At 36.5% G+C, this 16332-nt stretch overlaps 2 protein-coding genes and 1 non-coding gene across 3 annotated transcripts in view; 2 read left to right on the top strand and 1 right to left on the bottom strand.

Annotated features, from left to right (window-relative positions):
- The window catches only part of si:ch211-281l24.3 (uncharacterized), a 66347-nt gene extending 66001 nt beyond the window's left edge, over window positions 1–346 (bottom strand). Inside the window, exon 1 of the mRNA XM_056266002.1 lies at window positions 327–346. The gene's annotated coding sequence lies outside the window, so the exon portion shown is untranslated. The remainder of the gene's footprint in view (window positions 1–326) is intronic.
- A 3807-nt stretch (window positions 347–4153) lies between these two features.
- trnag-ucc (transfer RNA glycine (anticodon UCC)) lies at window positions 4154–4225 on the top strand. The gene has a single exon. It is a non-coding gene; the product is annotated as a tRNA-Gly (tRNA).
- A 193-nt stretch (window positions 4226–4418) lies between these two features.
- Window positions 4419–16233, top strand: efhd1 (EF-hand domain family, member D1). Its single transcript, XM_056265971.1, has 4 exons — window positions 4419–4758; window positions 11837–11984; window positions 14252–14386; window positions 15459–16233. The coding sequence occupies exons 1-4, from the start codon at window positions 4484–4486 to the stop codon at window positions 15591–15593; spliced, it is 693 nt and encodes a 230-aa protein (XP_056121946.1). The 5' UTR covers window positions 4419–4483; the 3' UTR covers window positions 15594–16233.
- Window positions 16234–16332: the final 99 nt, after the last annotated feature.

Raw genomic sequence — 16332 nt, 5'->3', positions numbered from 1 at the left:
CGTAAAAACAAGGAAGTAGGCTAGGCTACGTTGGGCCTACTAGGCTGTCAACTACAAACAATTAATTTAGCCTAGGCACAATTGAAAGAAAAGATTACAAATAAAATTGTATCCACACAAATATTATCTAAAAACATATTGCTCTCTGAAAACTCCCAAAATAATGGATTTGGGGAAAGCAAGTGTCGAAGCATATCAAGTTTCCAAATGACGTCACGTTACACAAGACCTAACAATAATCACACCTTACTTTCTCATAACTAGTATAATTAATTTGCCTCAGGTAAAAATAAATAAGATAAAAAGTCAGAGTAAAGCACACTTACCATGCTTAATCTACTTTGCTCATATAGAAGTATGCGATCATTCAGCAATGGAAAATCATTGTTGTTGTCGACTCAGAGCTGTCTCGTCGAAAAATGTTGAATAGCCTAAATCGAAAAACAATCCAATACAAACCAATCCTTGGTAAGCTGATAGTATTAGACACGTAAGGGACCTGATCAGGCAAAAAAATAGACGACAGAGTACAAAAATAAATGTTAAATTTGAAGATGCGTCAAGAAAGGCACACGCAGTCCGTCCGTGTGGCACTTTTACTTTCGTTTTGTCTTAAAGGAGAAATGTCTTGTTTTTCGACTTCTACTAGTAAGATCACATATAGACTAAATGTCGTATTTTATATCACTGTGGATGGTGTAATATATATAATAAATAAGTAATACATAATGATACAATACACCCTCGCTCTCCCAAAATGCACAAATGTAGTTGTTGTTGTTGTTTTTTTAAAAGAAAATAGTCTTAGTATATTTCTAATAATTAAAAATTTTCTTGAATTTACAAAGTGAGCTACACATTTTGAATTTCTTGTCACAACTATTCATAGGTTATAATTTTTGTATAAGTTATTGTCCTTATTTTTTAACATATACTTATAGCAGTTTATACTAACTTTCTCGAACAGCCTCTGAATATTTGTAAGTAAATTACCCCACACATCAACACATTAACAGTGAGCAATACAATCTAGCCGATTTAATGAGTTTTTATTCGAAATATGTTTTGTTCTATTTGTTTCTATAATGTATTGGATTTAGACATTTTTGCTTTAACATTATTTAAATGTGATTTCCAGCATATTCATGATCTATTAGCTTTAACACCCAGACATTTATTTTTAGTTATATTTTTAGTCATTATTAATCCTATTTTAGCTTTGTTATTACTTTGCCGATTGCTAAATATTATGAACTTTGTTTTACTTATCCAATGAAAGTCTATGATCACCAAATCAAACCACTTTTTTAGGACTATCAATTCAATTTCCACTGTGATCAGAAGCTGTTCCAAATTTTTGCCCGAACAACACTTGTATCCAAAAAGGTTTGACCAGACTACATTGCCAAATACAATCTAGAAAAAGATACTTGTTTCCAGCTGGCATTTCCAACATAAATTATTGTTCATCAATTTGTACCCACTGTGATTTTTATTATTTAAAGAAAAAGTACTGTATCTGTACTGTTCTGCATGGAAATCACAAATTTGGGTCTGAAATAAGATTGGACATGAGGGTGAATATATGACATGGTAAGATAAGATGGTTAATTTGTGTTTCTTTACTCTGCTATTTTGCATGTTTATTGCATGTCTGTATTTTAACAGAAATGACTGCAGCTCAGCTGTCGATGGCCAGGCATGTATACCTGTAGATCGGTGACTAGCCAATCAGAAGCGAGAAAAATTTGAGGGCGTGTCCCAGGTTTTATCAATATTATTCCCCCCTGAAACGTTGGTTCGAATCCCAGCTGAGGTGAAAATGAAGATGTTATTTTTTACCTTTTGACACATTCACTAATTCATATATTTAATGGAGTATGAATCAGTAATCACTTTACTTTTGTTTTCTAATATGAAACTTGTTTCTGAAGGATACTTATTTTACTGATAAATGAATTGGTGCAATGTGATATATAACCTATTGTGCTTGTCCAAAATAACAGCCCTAATTTTTGTGATAAATGAATTGGTGCAATGTGATATATACTTTAACTTATTGTGCTTGTCCAAAATAACAGTCAAGGATTTTCCGGATATTTTCAGTTAAATTATGTTTTAATAAAAAATAAACATCCAAAAGAATAAAAATATACAATTATAAAATATACAATTATAAAATAATACCTTTTTCATTTTAGAAGTACATATTGTTAAGTACACAATAATGTGAACCAAGGCAATTGGATTGAATGAACAAATGTAAAAAAAAAAAAAAAAAAGGGAATATCTCAACATGACCAAAAGAAATCATCTATGAAATCAAGTGCCTACTGAACAAAGGTCTAAGGAAGAATAAAAAAGGAACAGGCTACACAGTACTTTTTCAGTTAAACAAAGATTATCCTACTGACCATGTGCATGTATACAGTAGTTATAATTGTGCCAAAAGTAACAAACTAATAAAAAGTAAGAACAATAACATGCTTAAGAAATATTATATGCAAAAAAAAAATCTTACAGGTGAAATGCAAAGTATTTACAATTATAAAAGTTTAATAGTGCTTTCCATCATCCAAATAATCATAGAGTTTTGAACGAATTGTAAAAACATTTTAACTGATAACTTATGCATATAACAGTAAATGTTATGTATGAAATCGGCTGCAGGGCGGGATTTCCGCTGAAGTGGTTTGGGGGAAAAAATTACGCGTTTTGTGGTGGGGTGTAAGAGGCTATAGGGATCCCTGTAGGCACAAGGGCAGCATACTCTGCATCCACCTGGGTAAGAAGGTCTTTCTGCCCATGGTACTTTGCCAGAAGGCCATCAATGGAATCCCTCATGGGCTGTGTCCACCGAAAATGGTCCAGGGCAAAAAGTAGACCCCCTGCCTTGATAGAACCTGTGCGAGCAGCTCGTGGAGAGGGGGCAAAGGGCAGTGGTGGCGTCATCTCATCTAAAAGAGAGGAAAAGGGACAGAAAAATGTAATCATTTTCACTTTTATCTCTGAAATATCTGTAGTATTCATATAAGGAATAATTAAGGGATGAAGATGTGAGCTGAATCACCTTTTACATTGGTGGGCTGTGCAGGCTGGATCATTGTTTGTGAGCCAGGAGGCACAACAAAGATGTCATCCTGGAACATAAAATTAATTTGGGTTACAATCAGTAATTACATAGTTAGATTTTGTATTTTAGTGATTGGGGATATTTGTAAGTACAACAGTCAAGTTTACCTGAGCAAAGTGTTCCTCCCTCACCTCCTCAGGTGTGTCATCAGGTGGGAAGGTCTCAGTGAGAGCAGACGGCTATGAGGACTGATGCTCTCCCTCCCCTGCAACAGGTACCTGACTTGTGCTTGTCCCAGTCCAGGGGGACAGGACGACAACCATGCTCCACATACTGCAGTCCAAACCTTTCTCTGGTGTCTGTCTGTGAGACAAGTAAGGCAGGGTACTTGGCCTGGCCTGTCACCACGTCTGAGAGCTTGTTCAGTTCCATGATCAGCACAGGATCAAAAACTGCAGGCAGCTTCACTTCAGGCTGCTTCAGGTCCACGGGGCGCTGGCAATTCCAGCGAGTCACTCCAATCATGTTGGAAAAGTTCTGTGGATACCTGAGTGCCTAAAGGTTCTTGTTTCCAGCTGGCATTTCCAACATAAATTATTGGTCATCACTTTGTACCCACTGTGATTTTTACTGTACCAGTACTATTCTGCATGGAAATCACAAATTTGGGTGTGAAATAATATTGGACATGAGGGTGAATATATGACGTATATGACGAGGTATAAGATAAGATGGTCAATTTGTGTTTCTTTACTCTGCTATTTTGCATGGTTATTGCATGACTGTATTTTAACAGAAATTACTTCAGCTCAGCTGTCGATAGACGGTAATGAAAACTGTGACCACTAGGGGTCGCAATTAGGCTTATAAAGCTTCAGAAATGTCAGTTCGTTGCTGACGTGAGATCCTCGTATAGCTTAAATGTCATTGCATTGGTGGACTTCTTATTCACTTAATTTTAACACATATATGTTTATTCACAATAAATATGACAGAAAGATTCAGTCACATGTCTGTAAAAGCAAATGATCCAGTGATGCGCAGAAGTCGTTCGAACTGGCGAGCTGTTTATGTCCGCACGCGTTGGTGGTATAGTGGTGAGCATAGCTGCCTTCCAAGCAGTTGACCCGGGTTCGATTCCCGGCCAACGCAATACTTTTTTTCTTCTTCTTATAAACATGATATATTAGAACCTCAATAGCTACAAAAAAACATTATGTAAAAACGCAACATAATGCAATCAGAGAATTATTATAAGATGCTTATAGCGTCACTTTTTACACTATTCCCATTGGACTTGAAAGATCACGTTTAAAGAGACTCTCCGCAGCCCCGCCTCTCTCCCACCTCGAGACTAGTGTTCAGAAACAGCTGATCGTGCGAGGCAGAGCATCACATTCACAGTCCGCAATGTCATCCGAGGAGGTCGCACAGAAGCTGCAGCGCAGGCTGGACACCAAACCCGAGCCACCGGTGCACACAGGAGCGGACGAGGAGAAGGAGAGACCCGCTCCCGCTGCCGTGAACGGCGACGCCACCTCTGAACTGACGGAGAAACTCAACCGCAGGCTCGACATCCATGACGGCACGACGAAACCCAAGCAGATGAAGGTCTTCAACCCCTACACCGAGTTTAAAGAGTTCTCCCGCAAACAGATCAAAGACATGGAGACAATGTTCAAGAGGTCAGTTCATTAGTCTCTTCATCAGCACCATAATCAGATATATTTATCTAAATTAAGATTTCTCCAGGTTAATCAAGTTATGGATGCATTGAACATTATTAGGTCATAATAACAAGAGTGAAGTTTGTGTGTGTGAGAGAGAGAGAGAGAGAGAGAGAGAGAGAGAGAGAGAGAGAGAGAGAGAGAGAGAGAGAGAGAGAGAATAACAAAGAGAAAGAGGAGGATGAGATTGGCATGTTGGTCCTGCCGCCTGCATGCCGGCCACATTCCAGGTCAGCACCCCTCCCTGTGCTGAAGTGGGACGAGTGGAGGAGAGAATAAAATATATGCACATGTGTATAGAAATTATACATCACGTAGATAGACTAATGTTCAAATGTTTGGGGGTGGTACGATTTGTTTTATGTTTTTGAAAGAAGTCTCTTCTGCTCATCAAGACTGCCTTTATTTGATCAAAAATACAGTAAAATAGTAATATTGTGAAATATTTGAACTATTTAAATTAACCGTTTTCTATTTGAATACAGTATTACAGTATTCATCTCTCAGAGAGAGAGAGAGAGATTTGGGATCATTGTGTTCTTGGAGCAGAAGGAATATTGATGCATCACTCAAATTAAATCCCTGATTGATTATTCTTGATCTACTGTATTGTTTATAATTTGCTTGATTAGTTATTTTCTAAATCATTATTCAAATTAAAATTCCAATTTACTGTGGTTTAATGACTATATATTTCTTAATGGTAAAATGAAATAATACCATAAAATAAAATAGTGTTAATTAAACAAAAATCTTTGCAGGGTAGGCCTACATATTGCTGTGTTAAAAATAAGTGATTCTGAAGACCAGCAATCGTTTAATGACATGTAAGCCATTCGGATCAAAATCAGAAACTAACAATATGGAGAGAAAAAAAAAGAATAATTTTGAATGTATTATTAAACATGAGTTAAAGGAATTCTCCCTTGCAGCTTTGGGGGGATTTGTATTGGATAAACACTAAAAAGTAAAATATCAGAATATTATTTTGAAGAAAGAATAGTGAGTGTAAGACAGCAATAAATAAACATTTTGAAGCTCACATTAAATGAACAAGAATTCTCTCTCTCCGAGCATCCTCGTACAGTGCCAAAATAATGTTTTTCTGTGGCGTCTCTCTCTCTGAACAGCCATTGTCCTGGTTTCCCTCATTATTTCAGTACAAGGGTCCACTCACAAACCCTGCGTCCCCATGGAACCCACTCCATGAGCAACAATGCCATCTTTGTGTGTGTGTGTTTACGGGGATTTGGAGGAGTCTATGATGAGAGAGGAGAGGGTCTCTTTGGTTTCATGCAGAGTTGTGAAATGGATAAAATAAAAATAATTCCCTTCATTCATTTTCATCTTATTATTAGATATTTTTGTTTGTTTAATCACATCAAATTCCGAACCGGATCTCTGGTAGTGCAACAAAACCAAACAATAACAAATATCAAACTATCCAGTGTTTGATGTGAGGAGAATCCTGATGTGCGTTTCACCTCAAAGACTTTCTTTCTGCATGTCGACCTCTGCTGCCAGATCATGTTTTTGCCACAAATATGCACACATAAGGATGCACATATTTTTTTTAAAGATAATCCCAATGTTAATTTAGCCTAACAGCAACTTTAAGAACAGAAAGATGATTTATTATATAAACTAGAAATGTGCACTATATATGCATCATTAACTGTGAGGTTCTGTCGAGATGATTGTATTGTGTTAAAGGAAACCAACCCGAAGTGTGTAGTGTATAAAACAATGATAACAAAGTGTGGATGTCCCGTAGGAATAGGTTACGCCAGGACTGCAAGGTGTGTCAGTTTAAGTCATAGAAGTGCGTACGCTGGCCCACTTCTGATCAGTTCAGCCCAGTTTCATCACAGATGAAAAAAGATGTCATGTATAAGAGGAAAATGGGTCAAAGGCAAGATACAGCAGAGCTAACATTCATAAACACAACTCAAACTCAAATTAGCACAGTGTGATAGATAGATAGATAGATAGATAGATAGATAGATAGATAGATAGATAGATAGATAGATAGATAGATAGATAGATAGATAGATTACTTTTTCCCCTCAGAATTGCTAGTTTATATTAGCAATTCTGAATTTATAAAAAGCAATTGCGAGTTTCTCGCAATTGTAAGAAAAAAGTCAGAACTGTGAGATTAAACGTCACAATTATCTTTAAAAAAGTAAAATAAATCCGTGGCTTAAACAAGCTTTCATCAAAGTGTTTTTTAAGAAGTGAATCATTTTATACAGCGAGGAGGACTAATTAAACCGATCAAAAGTGACAATAAATACATTTATAATGTTACAAAAACATTTCGAACGTTTCCAATAAAAGCTGTTCTTTTGAACTTTATCTTCATTGAAGAATCCTGAAAGAAAATGGATCAGTGTCCACAAAAATATGAACTTTTTCCAACATTGATAATAAGAAATGTTTCTTGAGCATCAAATCATCATATTAGAATGATTTCTGAAGGATCATGTGACACTGAAGACTGGAGTAATGATGATGAAAATTCAGCTTTGATCACTGGAATAAATTCAATTAAAAATACTGTATTCAAATAGAAAACGGTTCATTTAAATAGTTCAAATATTTCACAATATTACTATTTTACTGTATTTTTGATCAAATAAAGGCAGTCTTGATGAGCAGAAGAGACTTCTTTCAAAAACATAAAACAAATCGTACCACCCCCAAACATTTGAACAGTAGTCTATCTACGTGATGTATAATTTCTATACACATGTGCATATATTTTATTCTCTCCTCCACTCGTCCCACTTCAGCACAGGGAGGGGTGCTGACCTGGAATGTGGCCGGCATGCAGGCGGCAGGACCAACATGCCAATCTCATCCTCCTCTTTCTCTTTGTTATTCTCTCTCTCTCTCTCTCTCTCTCTCTCTCTCTCTCTCTCTCTCTCTCTCTCTCTCTCTCTCTCTCTCTCTCTCTCTCTCTCTCTCTCTCTCTCTCTCTCTCTCTCTCTCTCTCTCTCTCTCTCTCTCTCTCACTCTCATACAGCAGGTCATCTTATTAACCCTGACCTGCTTCAAGTAGTTGATAATGGCAGTTCTAAGCACATCTGCAGTCAGCAACAGATCCCGGATCAGCCTGAGTCCCGTTGCTGGACCGCAGCGCTCTGAATGCCAGGCTCTATAGCTGAATCTCTGCCCCGAGCTTTGGCATCTATAAATACCACAGCAGGAAACCAGAGAGGACAAAGAAAACGTCCACACACAAACACATGCCATGCACCCGCAATTACGTCAGGGCCGTTCGTGTTTTCATGCATCCACACACATTTTTCGAGCCGTGTGTGTAGGAGTGTGTGCTGCCAGTTGCTGAAAGCAGTTGCTGTTCTGGTCAGCAGATTCACAGTTGTCTTTTAATCAGAACAAGCAAGTGTGAGCATGTCTTAGATGGGCCGTTAGAGCAACATCCAGCAAAGAAAGAAAGTGAGGATATTGCGTGATATTGAAGAGCTTTTATGCAGCACTTTAACGATGAAGGTTGAGCTGTTAATGACCTTTCAGAAACAATGTGTGAAGGAGACGAGATTAGACGTACGTTCAGAGGAACCATATGAAACAGCCTGATAAACATTCACATCGCTTTCTCTTTAAAATACCTTAGGAGAAATTAAAACATGAATATGAGAATTATACACTCACCTAAAGGATTATCAGGAACACCATACTAATACTGTGTTTGACCCCCTTTCGCCTTCAGAACTGCCTTAATTCTACGTGGCATTGATTCAACAAGGAGCTGAAAGCATTCTTTAGAAATGTTGGCCCATATTGATAGGATAGCATCTTGCAGTTGATGGAGATTTGTGGGATGCACATCCAGGGCACGAAGCTCCCGTTCCACCACATCCCAAAGATGCTCTATTGGGTTGAGATCTGGTGACTGTGGGGGCCATTTTAGTACAGTGAACTCATTGTCATGTTCAAGAAACCAATTTGAAATGATTCGAGCTTTGTGACATGGTGCATTATCCTGCTGGAAGTAGCCATCAGAGGATGGGTACATGGTGGCCATAAAGGGATGGACATGATCAGAAACAATGCTCAGGTAGGCCGTGGCATTTAAACGATGCCCAATTGGCACTAAGGGGCCTAAAGTCTGCCAAGAAAACATCCCCCACACCATTACACCACCACCACCAGCCTGCACAGTGGTAACAAGGCATGATGGATCCATGTTCTCATTCTGTTTACGCCAAATTCTGACTCTACCATCTGAATGTCTCAACAGAAATCGAGACTCATCAGACCAGGCAACATTTTTCCAGTCTTCAACAGTAAAGATTGAATTTTGGTGAGCTCTTGCAAATTGTAGCCTCTTTTTCCTATTTGTAGTGGAGATGAGTGGTACCCGGTGGGGTCTTCTGCTGTTGTAGCCCATCCGCCTCAAGGTTGTGCGTGTTGTGGCTTCACAAATGCTTTGCTGCATACCTCGGTTGTAACGAGTGGTTATTTCAGTCAAAGTTGCTCTTCTATCAGCTTGAATCAGTCGGCCCATTCTCCTCTGACCTCTAGCATCAACAAGGCATTTTCGCCCACAGGACTGCCGCATACTGGATGTTTTTCCCTTTTCACACCATTCTTTGTTAACCCAAGAAATGGTTGTGCGTGAAAATCCCAGTAACTGAGCAGATTGTGAAATACTCAGACCGGCCCGTCTGTCACCAACAACCATGCCACGCTCAAAATTGCTTAAATCACCTTTCTTTCCCATTCTGACATTCAGTTTGGAGTTCATGAGATTGTCTTGACCAGGACCACACCCCTAAATGCATTGAAGCAACTGCCATGTGATTGGTTGATTAGATAATTGCATTAATTAGAAATTGAACAGGTGTTCCTAATAATCCTTTAGGTGAGTGTATATAGTAATGGTATAGAAATCTTAAATGAATATGGATTGCAGCTCAGATAGCTCTACAATAAGGTTCGTTTAGTTAACGTTATTTAATGCATTAAATACATTTGTTAATTTTTTTTAAAATATTTGTTAACATTAGTTATTTATTGTCCCAGTTAACAAACAAATGTTCTAAGAATATTTTGCTAAGTTTCTGCTAGAGTTATGAAAACTTTATTTCTTAACGTTCAAAACGTCAAGTTTTTGTAAATGTTTGAAAAATAATTTTTTTGGGAACATTTCATCACTTTGCAGACATTATGGGAATGTTGCTTCTGAATATTCTTTGAATGTTCTGAAAATAGTTGTAACTTTTAAAAATGTTAGATAAACTAAAATGTCTCATTTTATGAACAATGTCTAATTTAAAGTTCAATTTAGTTCCATGAACAATTTATATATAATGTATTTGTGCTAATGTTTTGAGAACAGTATTAAAAACTATATAACTTGGAACAAACATTATTTTAATGTTACTGGTAGAACGTTTGTTCATAACTTTGTGAAAACCTTGCTAGAACATTAGTCAAATTTCGGAGAACATTCCCTCCTATCTGGGGTGTTAGCTCAAGTCCATTAAACAAATTTAAAGCATATAACTTTTTACTTTAAAACACCTTTTTATAAACAACAATTTGTGCATTGGGAAGTTTCTATGGATGCCAATATAGAACCTTTATTTTAAGATTGTATTTGTAAATATTGAAATTAACAAAGGTAAAATTAAAAAAGGCTTTTTTTTTTTCCTCTGGTGGAAAGTCTGTGACGCATGAAACTTTCTCCCATTTTGCTGTCTGAGAATAAAATGGCATCTCATTCATGATTTTCTTTCCTCTGCGGAGAGGGGAGAAGGAGAGACGATGCTCACCTGTACTCTTCTGCCACCCTGAGCCTGTTCTTTCTAAAAGCATCACTCAAACCAAAATAGAAACACGTGCACACTCCTTCAATCTCAGCCTCTCCACTTTCACACAATGTTCAAGACAAACACTCTCTCTCTCTCTCTCCTCTCTCTCTCTCTCTCCTCTCTCTCTCTCTCTCTCTCTCTCTCTCTCACTCTCTCTCTCTCTCTCTCTCTCTCTCTCTCTCTCTCTCATGCGATCCTGCTGGTTGGTGTGGCAACAGCTGGGTGAGACTATAAATACTCTCCTCCGTTAGATCCTCTTTTCCTGCTGTTTCTGCCGTCACTCTCCGCCTGCTGTTCTGCTGCGGACGGCTGGATATCTTCATGTCAACGGGCACTTCTGAGTGTCAGTAAAGCTTGATATGATCCATATGATGCTAAAATGCAATTAGCATTGATACAAGTTCAAAAGTTTTTTCAGGTTTTTGAAAGAAGCCTCTTCTACTCACCAAGGTTCCATTCATTTGATCAAAAATACAGAACAAAACTGTAATATTGTGAAATATTATTATGATTTAAAGATACCTGGTTTCTATTTGAGTATATTTTTTAAATGTAATTTGTTCATGTGATCAAAGTCACATGATCCTTCAGAAATCATTCTTAAATGCTGGTTTGATGCTCAAGAAACATTTCTAATTTTTATCAATGTTGAAAACAGTTGTGCTGCTTTATATTTATGTGGAAACTGTGATAAATGTGTTTTTTTATAGGATTCTTTGTTGAATAGAAAATAATAGTATTTATCTGAAATATAAATCTTTTGTAACATTATAAATATCCAAACTGCTATTTTTTGGTTCATTTAATGCATCCATGCTTATTAAAATGATTCATCCTTAAAAAAAAAAAAAGTTTCTCATCCCAAACCTTTGAACAGTCACATAAATCATTTTACTGGTAAAGTTGTTCTAAACTTGTAATCAACAACAAAACAACAAAAAAGAACCATAAAACAGTTCATATGACTTTTGCCCTATATTACAGGTCTTATGAAGCCATATAACAGGTTTAAATTATGATCAACATTGTAGTTTCACTGATAATATTAATAATCATTATTATTTCCCGATAATGGAGATATATCGTCGTCATAAATGAAAAAAACAGTACAAAATGTGTGTCATTTATAACAGAACTTTAATTTCAGGTGAACTACACCTTTTAAAGCTGTTTGTGTATGCATGTGTGTGTAGATTTGACTCCGGTAAAGACGGCTTCATCGATCTGATGGAGCTGAAGCTGATGATGGAGAAACTTGGAGCTCCACAGACTCATCTGGGGTTGAAGAACATGATCAAGGAGGTGGATGAAGATTATGACGGCAAACTCAGCTACAGAGAGGTGTGTGCATGTGTCTTTCATGCTATAGTTACAGCTTTGTTAAGTCTATCATCGTCCCAGATGACTGATTTAATCTGGTGATTCAATCTTTTCAGAGATCACCCTCCATGGAAACCACTTTAGACTCTTCTACTTAAATGATACGATCACAGCACATTTTTTGAGAGGTCTGTAAGAGATAAAATCTCTATCTCTGAATGCAGCTCTGATGTGTCTTCATTTAAATGTCAATAAGATTTAATCGCCTTAGTCAATTTTCACCTGGCGGGTGATAACATGGGCCAACATAATCCTATAGACTTACATGGGAAAGGCGCCACACACATGTAGCAATCAGAATATCATTGGCTCTGTTTACAGCTGGTATTAAGATGTGTTTTGGTCGATCAGATCACAAGTAGACGTGGGAGACACGTTCCAGTTTATACCTGGTGTTTAAATCCGCCTCTTTTGTCCTCTTTCAACCACTCCTGTCCTGATTTCTTCGAGGTGAGGGTCTACGGCCGGGTAAATGTATGGGCTTTTTCAGATCTTTCAATCTAATGGACAAATTAATGGCCGAAAAATGACACTAGACGCTGTGAGTGTGTGTTAGAAATCAGGAATGGTGAGAGAACATTGTGCTTGGTACATTTTTCCTCTTCAAACCAAACTTGAGTCTTCAGCTTCAAGCCTCAATGCTTAATGTTTACGCATTAAGTCAAAGGCGGAGAGTAGGTGTTTTTTTTGTAGCTGTTCGAACGCATTCGACCACATGAGCGTTTACACAACAAAAGCAATCTGGTCGAATGCGTTTTCGACTACCTCTGGAAATTGTTAAAAGTGGACATGCTCATAATGTTTTAGACCCTGTTTACACCTGTATTATATATCGTCTTCCATTTGTGATCCGATCGACCAAAGCCCATCTTAATTCCAGGTGTAAACAGGGCCATAGACGGCCTAGCAACCACTCAGAACACACACACAACGGTCTCTATGATATTCTAATATATAACTTTTTAAGGATTGAAGTAATACTTTCTAATGCAAAACTGACTTCCATACATATTATAATGACTTAAAATGTATCTTATACGGAATCGACAAATAATACCTATAATCGACAAATACACCTTCTGATTATTGTAAGTTTCCAAACTGGGGGTGACGGGGTCTAGAGAAAAACTGTATACAAATAAATAAGATTAAAATGAATAAGCACATAAATAAATTAGATTAAAATAATTGTGATGAAGGAATAATAAAAAATAATAAAAACAAATAACTACAATGTGTAAATAATATATTCAACTGTACATTACAATAGTGAGTAGAAAACACACACACACATACATTTATAATATTTGTTTATTTTAATCCAATTTAGAATAGATGAACAATTCAACTAGCTATTTTTTTATTATAATCACATTTTTATTAATTTATATATATATTTATACTGTATACTTTCTCTTGTCCCTTTCTATATCTATAGTGTAAAAGTTGGTTGTAAATAAAAGATAGATGCCCTTAATTTTTTAATACGGAGGCCCCTCACATGAGGATAGTGATATTTGGGGTCTGTGGTATCAAAAATATCAAAAAACCCTGACCTAAGACATTATTTAGTAACTTTTTTAACTCGTGGGGCTGTCGTATCCTCATCAAGCCCCCACCCCTCTCTAACACACACACACACACACCCAAACAGGTGATAGTGCAGCTGTGTCTTAAGTACAGTGAGTCTGTTGTCTGTCAGATGTTGCTCTGACTCTTGAGATTGGACAGACATTCCAAATGGATAAGATTACACACACACACACACACACACACACACACACACACACACACACACACACACACACACACACACACACACACACACACACACACACACACACACACACACACACACACACACACACACACACACACACACACACACACACACACACACACACACACACACACACAAGCAGGGTCATACTTTTGACCTCCCCCTTCCCCCCAATGAAATCAGTTCTGTGTGGATGTGAATAAAATGATCGATTCAATAAAATGGGCTTATTGCTTATCATTTAAAGGGAAATGTCTGCAGCGCCTTTCATTTTGTGGGTAAATAAAAGCAGCTGAACTTTTAGTTTATGTGCTGACATGCCAACTGATGTCATATGCTTTTGTGTTTATTTTTAGAATTGAATAGAAATGCCCCCTCCCATGAAATGCTGATAACCTTTAAAGCTATTGAAACGTCCCTATAACCCAAACCTGTCCACCTGTGTCAGTTCCTGCTGATCTTCCGGAGGGCCGCGGCAGGCGAGCTGCAGGAGGAGAGCGGGCTGATGGCTCTGGCTCGACTCTCAGAGATCGACGTCTCCACCGAGGGCGTTCTTGGAGCGAGGGACTTCTTTGAGGCCAAGGTTTGTGGGCTTTTATATCTTTTCATGTGAAAGAGTGTTTTGATGCATGGGAAAGCACTTCTCCCATGTTCTTCAGAAGATTATTTTTGGCTTCAGTCTCCCTCTTGTGTTCATATTGTGTAAGTATATGAACACACACTCAGTTAGAGAGGGTTACATTGGATTTTCGAATATTTTTGAACACCTATGTCATAAATTAACACTGACAAAGGCAAATAGCCGAAACATTTACACTATTCTTATCTCCTCATTGAACCTTTTGAAAGTATTTTTAGAGTGCAGACCTTTTTGCATTTTCTAAAATTTGTAGCTAAACAAATTCTATTTTAATTAATGTTAACCTTTTAAAATATTATTATTCATTGTATTAAATATAATGTGTACATTTGTGAAGCGTCTTATTAGTTCAATTTAACATCAGTGTACTTTTTTATTGTTGTATTTTAATATTATTATGCATACTTTATATTATATTATATATTATTTCTCATAAGTATTATTATTTTTGATTTGATTGCAGACTATTATAGTATTTAAACATATTTTTAGATTAGCTTTTATTTTTATATTTTCAGTTTTCATTTTTATTTTAGTTTGCTTTAGTAATTTTCTCGTGTACCTTTTTCATTTTCAACAGTTTTTTAAATATACATATATTTCTATTTAGATTTAATTGATGTTAATTTCAGTTTTAGTTTCAGTGATTTTATTCATTTTAAACTTTTTAATTTCATTCCCAAGGCAAATTTCTAATTTAGCTTTTGAAAGTTTTTTTTTTTTTACCTTTAAATCTTTCTTCTAATTTTTTATATATATATATATATATTTATTTTTTAAGCTTTATTTCAGTTAATGCCATTTTTTAAAGGTTTTACTTTTAATTTTTGATCTTCAGATTTGGGACACACACCTAACAAGATGAATAACACCTCAAACGAATAAGCCTGACTACACAATTGGCATTTTACTGATTTAAAAGTGTTTTAGCACGGCTACAGCAATAGCAATGCATTCATTATTATGTTGTAGTAACACATAATTGATATGTGTTTTATCCATGTGTTTGTGGTAGGTTCAGGCTCTGTCTGTGCGCAGTAAGTTCGAGGCGGAGATACGAGAGGAACAAGAAGAGAAGAAGAGGATGGAGCTTGAAAGAAAAGAACGGCGTGCCGCGTTTAAAGAGCTGCAGTCGACCTTCTGTTCATAAAACTCCTAAGATCATAAACATAAACAAAGATCTATGCCTTTTAGAGAGCACATTTGACTTGCACACAAGCACAAGCACGCATGCACACACACTGCTTCTTGTACCTCACACATATATGTGTAATCAAAACCTCAGCGTAACACTGAACAAGTATCATTAGCGTTATTAGTGGCGTACAGCTATCCTGAAATATGCATGAGGAATTAGTTTCACTGGTGACGGCTGAAGCGAGAGATGAAGCGAGTGAAATTTCAGGAGTCTTGTAATGTAGGACATAAACAGAATAAACTCTAATAGACTATTTTAATCATCTAAGCAACTATATATTTTTAGAAAAAAGACGTTTATTGTAAAGTGCTAATCATAATTTTAAATAGTTGGTGTCGTGGACTAAATATTGATTATGACCAACGGAGAAAAAAAAAAAAGGAAACAAAGGGTCAAGAAATATGTTTATTTTTTATAGATTTGAATCATGCATTTTGTTCTTTTTTCTTTTTGTTAGCTTTTTTTCTACATATTTGTCACCTAAATATATGTTTGTTGTTAAGTTTTGGTAAATTGTATTTTATCAGATGTTCATAATATCTACCTGTAACTCTCTTGTTTTTGCCAATTACATAAAGCCTATTAAAGCCTGTATTTTTCAAAAAAAAAAAAAAAAAAAAAATGTATCTGTTTTATTCCAACTGTTATGTCCCTGACATTTATTCTGTCGGAAGTGGCAGCACTTGTATGA

The sequence above is a fragment of the Rhinichthys klamathensis genome, unplaced genomic scaffold (genome assembly GCF_029890125.1).
Source record: "Rhinichthys klamathensis goyatoka isolate OS25496 unplaced genomic scaffold, OSU_Roscu_1.1 h1tg000243l_1, whole genome shotgun sequence".
Classification (NCBI taxonomy): domain Eukaryota; kingdom Metazoa; phylum Chordata; class Actinopteri; order Cypriniformes; family Leuciscidae; genus Rhinichthys; species Rhinichthys klamathensis.
The sequence above is the reverse complement of the archived record's forward strand: the minus strand, read 5'-3'. Positions and strand labels throughout refer to the sequence as shown.

What these genes read in the sequence shown, in the direction of transcription:
- efhd1 (XM_056265971.1), top strand. Translation starts at nt 4,484, where the DNA reads ATGTCATCCGAGGAGGTCGCACAGAAGCTGCAGCGCAGGCTGGACACC. An exon ending in ATGGAGACAATGTTCAAGAG is followed by an intron (nt 4,759 to 11,836) that starts GTCAGTTCATTA and finishes ATGTGTGTGTAG; the next exon opens with ATTTGACTCCGGTAAAGACG. An exon ending in GGGACTTCTTTGAGGCCAAG is followed by an intron (nt 14,387 to 15,458) that starts GTTTGTGGGCTT and finishes TGTTTGTGGTAG; the next exon opens with GTTCAGGCTCTGTCTGTGCG.